At 39.6% G+C, this 13,053-nt stretch overlaps 1 protein-coding gene across 16 annotated transcripts in view; it reads left to right on the top strand.

Annotated features, from left to right (window-relative positions):
- hdac5 (histone deacetylase 5) overlaps positions 1-13,053 on the top strand; it is a 316,103-nt gene that overhangs the window by 247,460 nt on the left and 55,590 nt on the right. For all 16 annotated transcript variants that reach the window (XM_059638855.1, XM_059638854.1, XM_059638860.1 and 13 more), the window contains 3 exons: positions 7,840-7,973; positions 8,700-8,820; positions 9,202-9,251. In XM_059638855.1, the coding sequence (XP_059494838.1) occupies positions 7,840-7,973; positions 8,700-8,820; positions 9,202-9,251 (305 nt within the window). The remainder of the gene's footprint in view (positions 1-7,839; positions 7,974-8,699; positions 8,821-9,201; positions 9,252-13,053) is intronic.

Here is a 13,053-nt window from a genome sequence, read left to right as displayed (position 1 = left end):
GCTTGAACATTCGGGGAAACGAGGGTTACGGAGAAAATACAGGTAAGTGGATATAAGGGATGGCAGATCAGTCATGATTCTATCAAATAGCAGAGCAGGCTGGAGGAGCCGAGCAGTAGCTCTTGTTCCTGTTTCCTATAATCTCACCGTCTTATGGATTGAGGATTGGTTAGCAGGCATAAACCATATTGGGAGTAACTGTGTCATTCTCAAGTTCAGAAAGTGTGACCCACAGGTAGGGCAAGGGTCAGCGCTTTGTTCCCAGCTGTTCACAATCTTTATAAGTGATTTGGACGTGTGGCCAATTACAATATTTCTGTGTTTGTAAATGGTACACATCTTGGGAATATGAATTATGAGGGTGCTAAGTGGCTTTAAGAGGATTTATGGGCTAAGTGAGTGGGCAGGAAAATGACAGATGACACATAATGTGGATAAATAGCAGATATGCACTTGGGTAGGAAGAATGGGGGCACAAAATATTTCTTAATTGAGAGATTGAAAAGTATTGATGCCTAATGGGATCTAGGTGGAACGGTTCATAAGTCACTGAAAGCTAGCATGCAGGTGCAGGAAACAGTTCAGAAAGTAAATAGTTTGTTAACCTTAATTGCAAAAGGATTTAAGTATGGGAGCAAACAAGTCTTTTTTTCAATTGTATACAACACCAGTTAGACTGCACTTGGACTATTGTACGCACTTCTGGTCCCCTTGCCAAAGAAAGGATTTATTTGCCATCGAGAGAGTGATTCCTAGTATGGAGGAACTGTCTATGAGAAGCGATTTGAGGAGACTGTGCCTGCATTAGAAGAATGATAGGTGATGTCATTTAAAACTTGCTAAAGGCTAATCAGTCTAGGTACAAAAAGGATGTTTCCCGTGGCTGTGGAGGTGTCTCTGAATAAAAGAAAAGCCACATATGATGGCGAAAGAGGGACTTATTCACTCAAACTGGTAATCTTTGGAATTCTCTTCTGTAAATGATTATGGATGCTCAGTCTTTGAGAATGTTTGATTCACAATTGATTTAAACGTTTAGCTACTAATAATACTAGGTAATTTAGTGTGGGTTAATGACATTAAGGGGATGATCATTCACAAGCTAGAATGATGGAATCAGCTAGAGGAGCTGAGTGGCCTACTCGTTCCATGTGCTCAGTCTTTCTATGCAGTAGCAGGAAAATTTCAGGCAAACCAGAGTACTTAGCATCAGAGGAGAACAATTACCTCAGTGCTATCATCTTACAGTGTTTAAATTCAGGGATGTATTTTCTGAGACATTTTGAGAAAATCTTCTTATGTGGCTATACTTCAGTTCAGTCAAAGCTTCAGAGGAATCCTGTTTGTTGCTGCAGCCAAGGTCCAGAACACACACATCTATCACTGTGGCAGCAAATATGACCACAGTTCTCTGGATTGGAATCCACAGGGAACTTGTGCCTGATTAGCTAATTCCTGTTCAGTTCTCTATAAGGCAAGCCACCAATGCCCTGTTTCATAGTACTTTTCAATTTACGTACAGACAAATAACTGAGAGGATTCACAATTGTTTTCATAATTATCCATATTCATTAGGGCTGTAGGAGTTAGTGATTGCACCCATATGGTATTGTGTACCATATGTTCACAACCAAATCTGAATGAATCTAAACCTTTTGTTCCCTAATGTGCATGCCATTTGAAACGGTAGGTACAGCTCCATGTTGCTTTTAAAGCTCATCAATCTGAACTTCCTGCTTTACTTAAAAAGCTGGTTAGAATGGTTACAAGGTGTTCTGAGATTCCTGCCACTCCAGTGACTCATGTCTCTTCATCAGATCTCCTGTGCAGCATGGCACCTTTAAATCAAGGATATGAAATGAGTTGAGTAATGTTTCCTATTTATTGATTCATGCAATATGAGCATCACCAGCATGGCTAACGTTTAGAACATAGAACATTGAAAAGTACAGCACAGTACAGGCCCTTCGGCCCACGATGTTGTGCCGTGGAATAATCCTAATTTTTTTTATTAGATTAGGTTATTATATTTTTGGATTAGGATTAAAAGGGTTTGCAGCCCATACAAAAATTCCTTGAGAAGATAATGGTGAACCACCAACTTGAAATACTGGAATTCAGGATGTGTAAATGCACATTGTGCACACTGTGGGACTGTTGGGAAAGAAGTTCCAAGACTGTGACTCCACAACACTGAAGGAATAGTATTAGATTTCCAAGTCAGGATACTGTGTCACTTGGATGGAAACTTGCAGGATCAGGTATTCCAAAGTGCCTGCTGTCTTTGTCATTCCAGGGATAGAGTTTGCAGATTTGAAAGTGCTGTCAAGGGAGCCTTGGTCAATTACTGCAGAGCATTTTGGAGATGGTTCGTGTAGGAAATATGTTCAGCTAGCAAGTGGAGAGTATTCCATCATACTGTGTCTCATAAATGATGGACAGGTTTTGGGGAAGCGGAAGAGGAGATATTCAATGCAGAACTACAAAGTATCTGACTTTTTCTTTCAGTCACAGTGATTGAGGCTGCTCTAGTTAAGTTTCTGGTCAATGGTCAACTGAAACTGTTGATGCATGAGAGATTGCCTAACGATGATGGTGTTGAACATTAAGGAAAAATTATTAGAGTCTCTCTTTTTGGAGATGATCTTTGCCTGATTATGTGTGGCACAAATGTTATTTGATATTTATTAACCCAAGCTTGAATGTGACAAGCCTTGGGCAACATGGGTGCATGGAGTGTTTCAGAATCTGAGGAATTGTGGATGAAACTGAACGCTACAATTATTAGCAAGTAACCCCATTTCTGACCTTATAATGGAGGGGAGGCCTTTGATGAAACAGCAAATGGGCATCAGGCTTAGGCCATTACCCTGCCGAACTCCTGCAATCTCCTGGCTTCTAACAAGCATACCATTTTTCTTTGTGCTAGCTAGGTCTATCAGCAATGGAATGGTTTTCGTTTGATTCCATTGACTTCAGTTTTGCCAAGGCTCATTGATGTCACACTGTCAAATGGTGCATTGCTGTCAAGGGCAATCACTAGTACATTACCACTAGAATTCTGATCTTTTGGCCATGTAATGACATTTGAAGTCTAATAGACCTTGTGGAACATAACTTGAGCAACAATGAGCAAATTATTGCTGTGTAAGGGCTGCATGATAGTTCTGTCAGCAAAACCTTACACCACTTTCCTAATGATTAAGAGTAAATTGAAGAGGTGTTAATTAGCTGATTTGAGTTGCCCCCCTTTGTATGGAATGGATATACTGAGCATTTTTCCATATCGTTTACATAATTCCTAGTTTTATAGCTGTACTGGAACACCATCAGTTGGGCATGCCTTGTTCTGGAGCATCTCTTCAGTTTAACACTTGGGATATTGTTGCTTATCATAGCTACATCCAGCAGCTGGACCTGTTTCTTAATATCATGTATTGTGATTGGTTGAAAATGGACATTTGTATTGCCAGAGATCTTGGGAGGGAGATTGAGATGGATCATCCACTCAAAATAGTTGCAAATGCTTGAGCCTCAAATTTTGAACTGATGTTTACAGTTCTCCCATCTTTGAGAATCGGGAAGTTTTATTTTAAGCCTTTTTCCCCCTGTTTTGTTGTTTAAAATCCATCATCATCCATGACTGATTGTGGCAAGAATTGAGTGGTTCCTATGTGGAGTAAACTGCCAGAGGAAGTGTTGGATGTGGCTACAGTTACAACATTTAAAAGACATTTGGATATGGATATGAATAGAAAGGTTTGGAGAGATATGGGCCAAACTGCAGAAATTCATCAAAGATCCTCAGACACCACTTTCCAAACCCGTGACCACTTCTGTGTCAAAGGACAAGGGCATCAGACATATGGGAACACCACCAGCTCTAAAGTCCTCTCCAAGTCACTCACCATCCTGACTTGGAAATATATTGCTGTTCCTTCACTGTTGCTGGGTCAAAATCCCAGAATTCCCTCCCAAATAGCATTGTGGGTCGACCCACAGCAGGAGGACTGTAACAGTTCAAGACGGCAGCTCACCACCACCTTCTCAGGGGCAACTAGGGATGGGCAAGAAATGCTAACCAGCCAGCAATGCCCACACCCCACAAAATGAAGAGAAAATAAAAGTGTTTCTGACTGTATGACTCTATCTGATCCATTAGTTGTGGGATCATTTAGCTTTGAGTCGGCAGCATGCTGCTTCTGCTCCTTAACATTCCTACAGTGCACGGTTGCACTTCACCAGTTCTGCACCTCATTTTTAAGAATGCCTGCACTCATTGGACTAGGGTTGGTGTCCACATGGACCTCCAATTTTGAACTGCTGAACCTGTCCTGAAGTTGTCCTGTTTAGTATGTACTCGTGCTACCCAACAGAATGGAGAATATTTTCAGTGTGAAGACAGAACTTTGTCTTATCAAATACTGCATTGTGTTTTCTCCTTCTGAGACTATTACAGCAGATTCATCTGTGACTAGTGGCAGAGCGCACAATGTCAAGTAATTTTTTGTTTATCCTTCTCTTATTGATTCCCTCACTAATTGCTATAGGCCCAGCCTGGTGGGTGTGTCCTTCAAGAATGTCAATAGCGCTAGACTGAAAGTAATATTTTGACGTTTGTTTGAATGGATGTTGTAGTCTACATCCAACACTGTCTCATCATATCGTGTTATGTGGTTCATAATTAGCATTTGGGAAACGAATGATGGTGGGTGTTCGCAATTATACTCAGGTGGGCTGGAGGCAAAACTGCTGATTTCTATCGTCCCAGCCCAGGGGAAATGGGCATAATGGCAGCACCTACAAGACAAGTGAGAATCAGCCTCATTTACCTGAATAGAGGCAAACTAGTTTTAAGAATCAACTTATAAAAGTTCTGTCTCACCTTCCCAACCTCTTTATGTTTCAAGTGAAATTTTTACTCTTGTTATAAACCATTTTATTATAACCTTTAGCTTGTTTTCTGTACTCTATTGTTTCATTTTTTATGTACATATAAGCAAGTTATTTTGATAATACTTCATGCTATGACTGTTTGATATTTAGCTCTCTGATAAAACAATAGAGTATAAAATATAGCCTCCAATATAATACAACCTACAAAGGCACATTTCGACATGTAATCATAAACAAATTTGGCATTGAACCAAAAAGCTAATCTTTGGAGCGAATGATCAAAACTCTGACAAAGAGGTAGGCTTTAAAAAGATTTAGAAATAAAATTCCACGATGTCCAAGCCAAGAAGATCTAAGGTACAGCTATCAATATTGTGGTAAAAGGGAGTTTGTGGTGTAGAAAAAGATAGATTTAGGATTAGACAAGATTAGACATAGGAACGGATGAATTTTATTGCAGCAACTTAGAGCAGACTTGTTTTTCCACACATACATACCTTTGTAACCTTGTTAGCTTTTCTCTATGCTACTGGAATGCTTGTTTTCTGTGATTATAAGAGATGCTATAAGATATTATAAACCATGTGAGACATAGATGATGATTTTTTCAGGTCCCCAAGTCATTAGATGCATGTGGAACATATTGACTCTACAGTGAAAATGTAACCCTTTCAACGTGTCAGGTATCATACAAGCAGGTAGTTGCTTGGTCAGAGTTGATTTAGAGAAATTGTGCGCCATTCTCCTGTCAAATGAGCTCGTGAGGGACATGCTTATTAGAGGCCATGACCAGGGTCGACAGACAAAGAGTTTATTTCATATGTCCGTTTGAGAACCAGTGTGTGACAGGACTTCCCCTCTCCCACCAGCCATTGGTGGTCTGTGCCAGTGTGGCTCCTCCCTCTCTGAGTAGTAAAAGCTCAACTTAGTGAATGCTATATTTATCCACTTAGGGCATGTGGGCTTCGCTGGCTGGACCAGCATTTAATGCACATTCTTAGTTGCATTTTAGAAGATGGTGAGTGGATTTCTTGGCCATTTCAGAGGATAGACAAGAGTCAAACATATTGCTGTGGCTTTGGAGTCAAATGCAAGCTAGATTGACAAATTGTTTCCCTCAAGGACAGTAGTGAACCAGATGGCTTTTCATGACAATCAACAATGGTTTCATGGTCAGCATTCAGCAACTTCTAGCGCTAAATTATTTTAAAGTTCAGAGCCATTAAGGTGTTGACTTCTCTTCATTAATTATCAACACATAACTAAACTGGTTGTTTAGCTGAAGTCAAATGATTTATTAGAAATGTGTTTTAACCTATGCTTAAAAAAAGAGTTTCTGACCCTTAAAGAGAAAGAAAAGTCAACCTCACGGGATCAGAAAAGAAGTTTTTAGCATATAATTTTATAACTCTACTTCCTAAATAACATATTTTAAACTTCCATCATCTTGAAAATTCAACCTATGTTTGAACCTTGCTGGTACAGGGTGTTCTTGAGGGGGAGGGAGGGCTGGTTGGTGGGGACAGAAAGTTGTGGATGCTGTCAAATGGCTATTGTTGTCGGTGGCTCTGGTAAGTATTCTGCTGAAGATGTTAGACAGTGCAGAGAGAGGCTATAGGTCAGAAGGCTATTAGCCTTATGTGAGATGGGTCAAGGTCATGTCAAAACATCACTAGTCAAGTCAGGTAAGGTCCTGCCACAAACAATGTCAAAACAAATGGTGTGATATTTCTAATCCTAATCAGTTACTGACATCAAAGTAAAATGATGCCATATGGGTAGGTTGCATCTGGAATATTGTGGGAAGTTTTGATCTCCTTATCTCAGGAAAGATATTATTGCCATAGAGGGATGGCCACAGAGGCTCACCAGACTTGTACCCATAATGGCAGGAGTTTTGAAGAAGAGAGATTACATAAACTTGGCCAGTATTCTCTAGAGTTTCAAAGAATGAGAGGTGATCTCATTGTAACCTACAAAATACTTAGAGATGGATAGGGCAGATGCAGGCAAGATGCTTCCCTAGTTGGGGAGTCTACAGCCAGAGGGTTAAACATGGACTGCCTGTAGCTCTTCCAGCACATCCATAATTGCTGCATGCCTATTCCAGTGACTAAATTCCATAATTCATCTGTTCCCACTCTGACTGTTTGACCTTTTGAGGAGGGTGCTCAGTCATATGTGTTATGACTACTACGCAACTCCTCGTCTTTTCCTATCAATATTCATCAGAGAACACATGATCTGAAACACCGTTAAATGTGTTATTATGTTAAAGACACAATATAAATTTACGATGAGTTCAAATCATATCTGTTCATTACTTAACAATGCCATTCAAAGAAGGAGCATTGACACATGAGAAATTGATGTGCCATATTAGTGGGGTAATGAATGCTTTAGAATCATAGAATCTCTACAGTGTGGAAACAGGCCCTTCAGTCCAGCCAGTTCGCACAGACCCTCAGAGCATCCCAGCCAGACCCATCTCCCATAACCCACCTAATCTACACATCCTTGAACACTATGGGCAATTTAGCATGGCCAGTCCACCTAGCCTGTACATCTTTGGACTGTGAGAAGAAATCGGACCACCTGGAGGAAACCCACAGTATGATTTATTATGGAAATGTAGGAGGGACTTTTCTGTTGCAACAAACCCTCGTCCAGAATCAAATTTAACACTAAATCATCCCTGTTAATGCTAGAAAAACATGCACGGAATAGTTTATTCTGAAAACATACAATTTGCAGATCATATATTAAATGTATCTGAACTTCTTTCAGTTGATTACAAAATGGAGCCTGCAAGTCTGTATTAAAAGTAAGTGTGTTGACTCTTGTCTACTGGTTCAAAGTGTTGTTGTATTGTTAAACAAAACTGTTGTTAAGGCACCAAATTCTTCTAGTATGCTACTTTCTGTTAATTTCTTTCTTGTCTAGGTTTAGTTTATGACACTTTCATGCTGAAGCACCAATGCACTTGTGGGAACACTAACATCCATCCAGAACATGCAGGGAGAATACAGAGTGTCTGGTCCAGGCTTCAGGAAACAGGATTACTTAACAAATGTGAGGTAAGAAGAAAGGGAAAGATTACTGTGGATCAAAAACTGTACAAAATACTAAATCTTGAAATAAGTATTGTGAAAATAATACTTAATTTGCTTTCCCATATTTGAGTTTTGCAAAAGTTTTTGAATACATCAGCCTTGGATACGAAACTTAAATATGCACATACATTCAAGTAATAACAAGTTCAATTGAATACAGTTGAAAAGAGAGCCTGTTATGAAGTTATGTATGAATTGTATGTGAAGGACCTGCATATCAACTGAGTCTCAAAACTGGACTTTAAACATGATTTGATTCTTATTTTAAATGAACTGTCAGGCAACAAAAATAACTGAGCAATTAATTTACCCTGTCCTGATAAGCTGTTGCAAAATACTGATCCTTTTGCTATTAATTGGAAAAGAAAAGGAAATTGGGATATGACAAAAAGGGTTTGAACTCCTGTCGCTTCAATCTTGGACTTGATGTCAACTCATAACGCCTTGTAAAGATCATGATTAAAATCCATAAAGGAGAATTCAGTTTATCCTCAATTCATATGCCAGAGGGTAAATTTGCTGTACAAATTTGTATAGTTGACAAAAATATAGCAATCTTTTTAATGAATCTATTTGAATGGGAAATAGGAAAACATTCTTGTCCAGTTCAAAGTTTGCGCAGTGTTTTCATTTTGTTGGAGAAATGCTGCTACAGCCCTCAAAGGGTTAATTTTCTGTACTACTTTGCAGAGAATCCGGGGTAGAAAGGCGACTTTGGATGAAATTCAAACAGTGCATTCAGAACATCACACGTTGTTATATGGCACCAACCCTCTGAACAGACAGAAGCTGGATAGTAAGAAGTTGCTAGGTAGGTAGCTGCCATGTATTTTAATTTACATGGAAAAAGATCAAAAAAGCAACATATTCTTATAAGTCAGTTCTTCTAACGAGTGATGTTGGAATTTATTTCCATAAGACATTTGTTTACTGATTTGGGGGAATTATATTACTATATGATATGTTAAGTAGGCTAAGAATTTTCAGGTGATTTAATGAACTTACAAAATTGAGCTGTAATGATGGTGACTATTGAACATTTTAATTTGAATGCTTTAAAATTACAGTTACATATACAAAAATAGTGGTTAACTATGTGTTATAAAGGATTTTCAATTACATTCCAATAAATGAAAATGAAATCAGTCTTTCACCATTGTCTGAAGAGTATTCTATTGGTATGTTTCTGTAGGGCCTGTTACACAGAAAATGTATGCACTGCTACCGTGTGGTGGACTTGGGGTAAGTACAGCTAAGCAGAGCTGCTTGTGTTTTCATTATGCTTGATTGATACGTTTGATGTAAAATAATGCTACCATGTTTATTGTCCTTGATTAGTAACTTTGGGATCTGCTAGTTGATAATAACACACTTGCCATTATAATTGATGCCTGCTAATATACTTGCTGTGAAGCGCAGTAGATCGAATTAGCCTACTAAAAGTAAAGTACTTTATTTAACTTCTTCCAATGCAGCATCTGAGAATGATTGTTGCTTCCAGATAGGTTTGCCACACCTTGCTTTGGCTGTCCTTTAATTATGTCTTTTAATTCTGTCTTTTAAGTGGTATTCTGCATTCCCATTAGTGAATATGCTTGGACGAAGTCTAATGCACTGCATAAAATGATGGTAGTATTAAGGGTAACCCTTTGAAGATTGCAGAGATTTTTTTCTTGTCTTTTTCAAAATGTTGTACAATGTACCGAGTTCTGCCAGTTTAATTTTCATGTGCAGTTATAAATAGATCAATTCTTTATTCATCTTTGTTATGTTTAATTTTTAATTATTTTGAACTTGGTTTGCAACAGTGATAAACCAGTTATACAGAACACTTTAGATTCATACAAGGTGGTTTCTACTGAACTCCAGCGAATACCTGTTGTTATAAGCTATCTAAGTCATAGTCATTCTCATGGAATGATACCTTAAATAATGTCCCAGATGCCACCATCACTATCCCTGGGTGTGACCTACCAGCAGTACAGGTCCAGTAGAGGTGGTGACACAGTGATGGTACACAATCAAGGAGGAGTTTCCCTGGGTGACTACAACATTAACTTTGGACACCGTAGGGTTTCATGATACCAGGTCAAACGTGGACAAGGAAAAGTCTCACTGATGACCATGTACTCCTTCAACTGATGAACCAGAGCTCCTGCATGCTGAACACTGCTCGGAAGAAGCTCTGAGGGTGGCAAGCATGCAGACTTTCTGCTGAATGGGGGATTTTTAATGTCCTACTCGATGTATGACTCAGCAGCAGCACTACAGATCAAGCTAGTCAAGTTCTAAAGGTCATTGCTGCTAGGCTTGATCTGCAGCAGATGGTTTGGGAACCAACAACTGGGGGAAACTGTAATTAATGTCACCCTCACCAATCTGTCTGCCACTGGTGCATTTGTCCATAATAAAATTGGCAAGAGTGACCACCGTACAGCCCTTGTGAAGACAAAATCCCAACAGCATTTAGAACATCCTCCATAATGTTGTGTGGCACTAGCACAGAGTGGAACAGACTTCAAACAGAAATAGCAAATTAAACTGAGTACCCATGAAGTACCATGGGTCATCAGCACTGGAAAAATCATCCTCCAAAATATTCTGAAACTGCATAACTGGGCATGTCAATTACTGTCAAGTCAGTGGAACAACCATTGCTCAGCATAGAGGACATGCACGAGGGATACCTAAAAATGATGTGTCGACTTGTTGAACCTACAGGGCAGAGCTACTGATTGTCAAACAGCAGAAGACAACTTGTGATATAAAGAGTGAAGCAATTGTACAACTATTGGGCCAGATCTATGATCTGCAACCCTACCACATCCAATTGCAAATGGTTGTAGATAATTCACTGGAGAAGGAGACTTCATAAGTATCCCAACCTCAGTGACAGAGGAGCCCAGTATCATTGCGAAGGGTGATGGATTCACAGCAGTCTTCAACCAGAAATGCTCAGTAGATGATTTATCTTGGCCTCTTTCAGAGGTCCTTAGCATTACAGCTGCCAGTCTTCTGCCAATTCAGTTAATTCCAACGACATCAAAAGACGTAGAAAATAGGAGTAAGTGTAGGCCATTTTTACCTTCTGGCCTGCTCAGTCAATTCATTATGATCATGGCTGATCATCCAACTTGGTAGCCTGCTCCTGCTTTTATTCCATACGCTTTGATCCCTTTATCCCCGAGTGTTTTATCCTCCTCCCTGAAATCACGCAATATTTTGGCCTCAATTGCTGTCTGTGGCAGCTTGAACTCAGTTGTCTTCCAGCAGGGTGCGCTGGATACTGCAGAGCTATAGGCCCTAACAACATTCTGGCACTATTACTGAAGGGATGTGCTCTAGAACATGCTGTTACAATACTAGTATCTACCTGACAGTGTAGAAAATTGCCCAGGTACGTCCTGTACACAAAAGCAAGACAAATTCGACATGGTCAGTTATCACCCCATCAGTCTACTCTCAGTTGATGGAAGGTGGCTTTGTACAGTTCAGTCAAGAAGCGCTTGCTTGGCAATAATTGTTTCACTCATGCCCAGATTGGGTTCCCCCAGCTTCTGACCTCATAAAGCCTCGCTTCAGACATGATCTAAAGAGCTCAGTTCCAGAAGTGAGGTAAGACTGACCTTTACGTTAAGGCAATGTTTGATGAACTAGAGCAAAACGGGAGTCAGTGGGAATCAGGGAGAATATTATATGCTGATTGGCGTCATACCTGTTGCGAAGGAAGATGATTGTGGTTGTTATAAATCAGTCATTTCGCTTTTAGAGCCATCTCTGCATTAGTCCATCAGGGTAGTAACACCTTCAGCTGCTTCATCAATAACCTTTCCTATATCGTTAGGTCAGAGGTGAGGATGTTCACTGATGATTGCATAAATGTTCAGCGCCACTCGGAACTCCTGTGGAACTAAAGCAGTGTGTGTCCGATTGCAACAAGACCTGGATGGTATCTAGGCCTGGGCTGAGAAGTGCCACACAATTGCTTGTACATATAGCAATGGCAACATGCCGTTATGAAGAGCACTGGGTACAGATACCTAAATGAGCAATAAAATTTTTGAACATTGTGTTTTGCATTAGATCAAATATCTTTTATTATATTTGAAGTTTGATCTGCATCAGTTGCTCCTGAGCCTGCATTGTCAGTAAATTATTGATATTAAGTATTGCTGAATGATTTCAAAGTTTTTTAGTGCAGAAGTAAGGGACTGATAAAGGATACAACAAGGATTGTTCGTGCAGAGTGCTATTGTAAATCTTGTAGGAGAAGTAAACAGTGAGCCAGAAACATTGTTTTACTGGTTGACTGCAATATATTGTGCTCACCTTTCTTCTGCTTTCCCTCACCCCTCCTTTGTCAGATGTTTTGTCAGCAAATGAATGTCCTTATTGCTCTGCTGCACCTAACCACAATCCTCTCTGTAATACATGTTGTTCAAAATGTAGCACCTTAACAATTATCTAACACACTTTGTGTGGGAAATATTGCGGAGAGTCACAGGACCTGTACAGGTGCCTGAACCTTTGCTTCAGTGGCTTAGTTGTATTTTATGATGTTGCTGGTAGTTTGTATTTGTATCTGAACTATTCACGTGTCATGGGATTGCGTAGTGACATCATCGTAGTGTGTATACTGTAAAAATAGCAGCCATCCTTTTCCAGAAGGGTGGAATTTTTGAATCTTACAAGATGAAAATAGTGTGGCATGATTAAGATTTGATTCAAATTTCTACATCAAATTTATATGTGGCCCAAGAGCACCACTCGTGCATGCCTGTTATTAGGTTACTCTGCTGATCTCAGATCTCCTTGTGATCTGTCAGTGAAAGAGAGCAAAAGGCACTTGTGACATTTTGGTCAATTTTACATATTTCAGAGTATTGAATTCACGACAGCATTAGAAAGATAAAAGCTTTGTGCATGACATGCCTTAAGTTCACACTGTCACCTCAGAATTACACTACTGCCAACTTTGCTTTGTTGAAACAGGTAGCAGCAATCACGACCAAATTAAGAAATACTTTGGTACACAATTTATAAG

The sequence above is a fragment of the Stegostoma tigrinum genome, chromosome 31 (assembly GCF_030684315.1).
Source record: "Stegostoma tigrinum isolate sSteTig4 chromosome 31, sSteTig4.hap1, whole genome shotgun sequence".
Lineage (NCBI taxonomy): Eukaryota > Metazoa > Chordata > Chondrichthyes > Orectolobiformes > Stegostomatidae > Stegostoma > Stegostoma tigrinum.
Note: the sequence above shows the minus strand (reverse complement) of the source record. Positions and strands in the feature narration are given on the sequence as shown.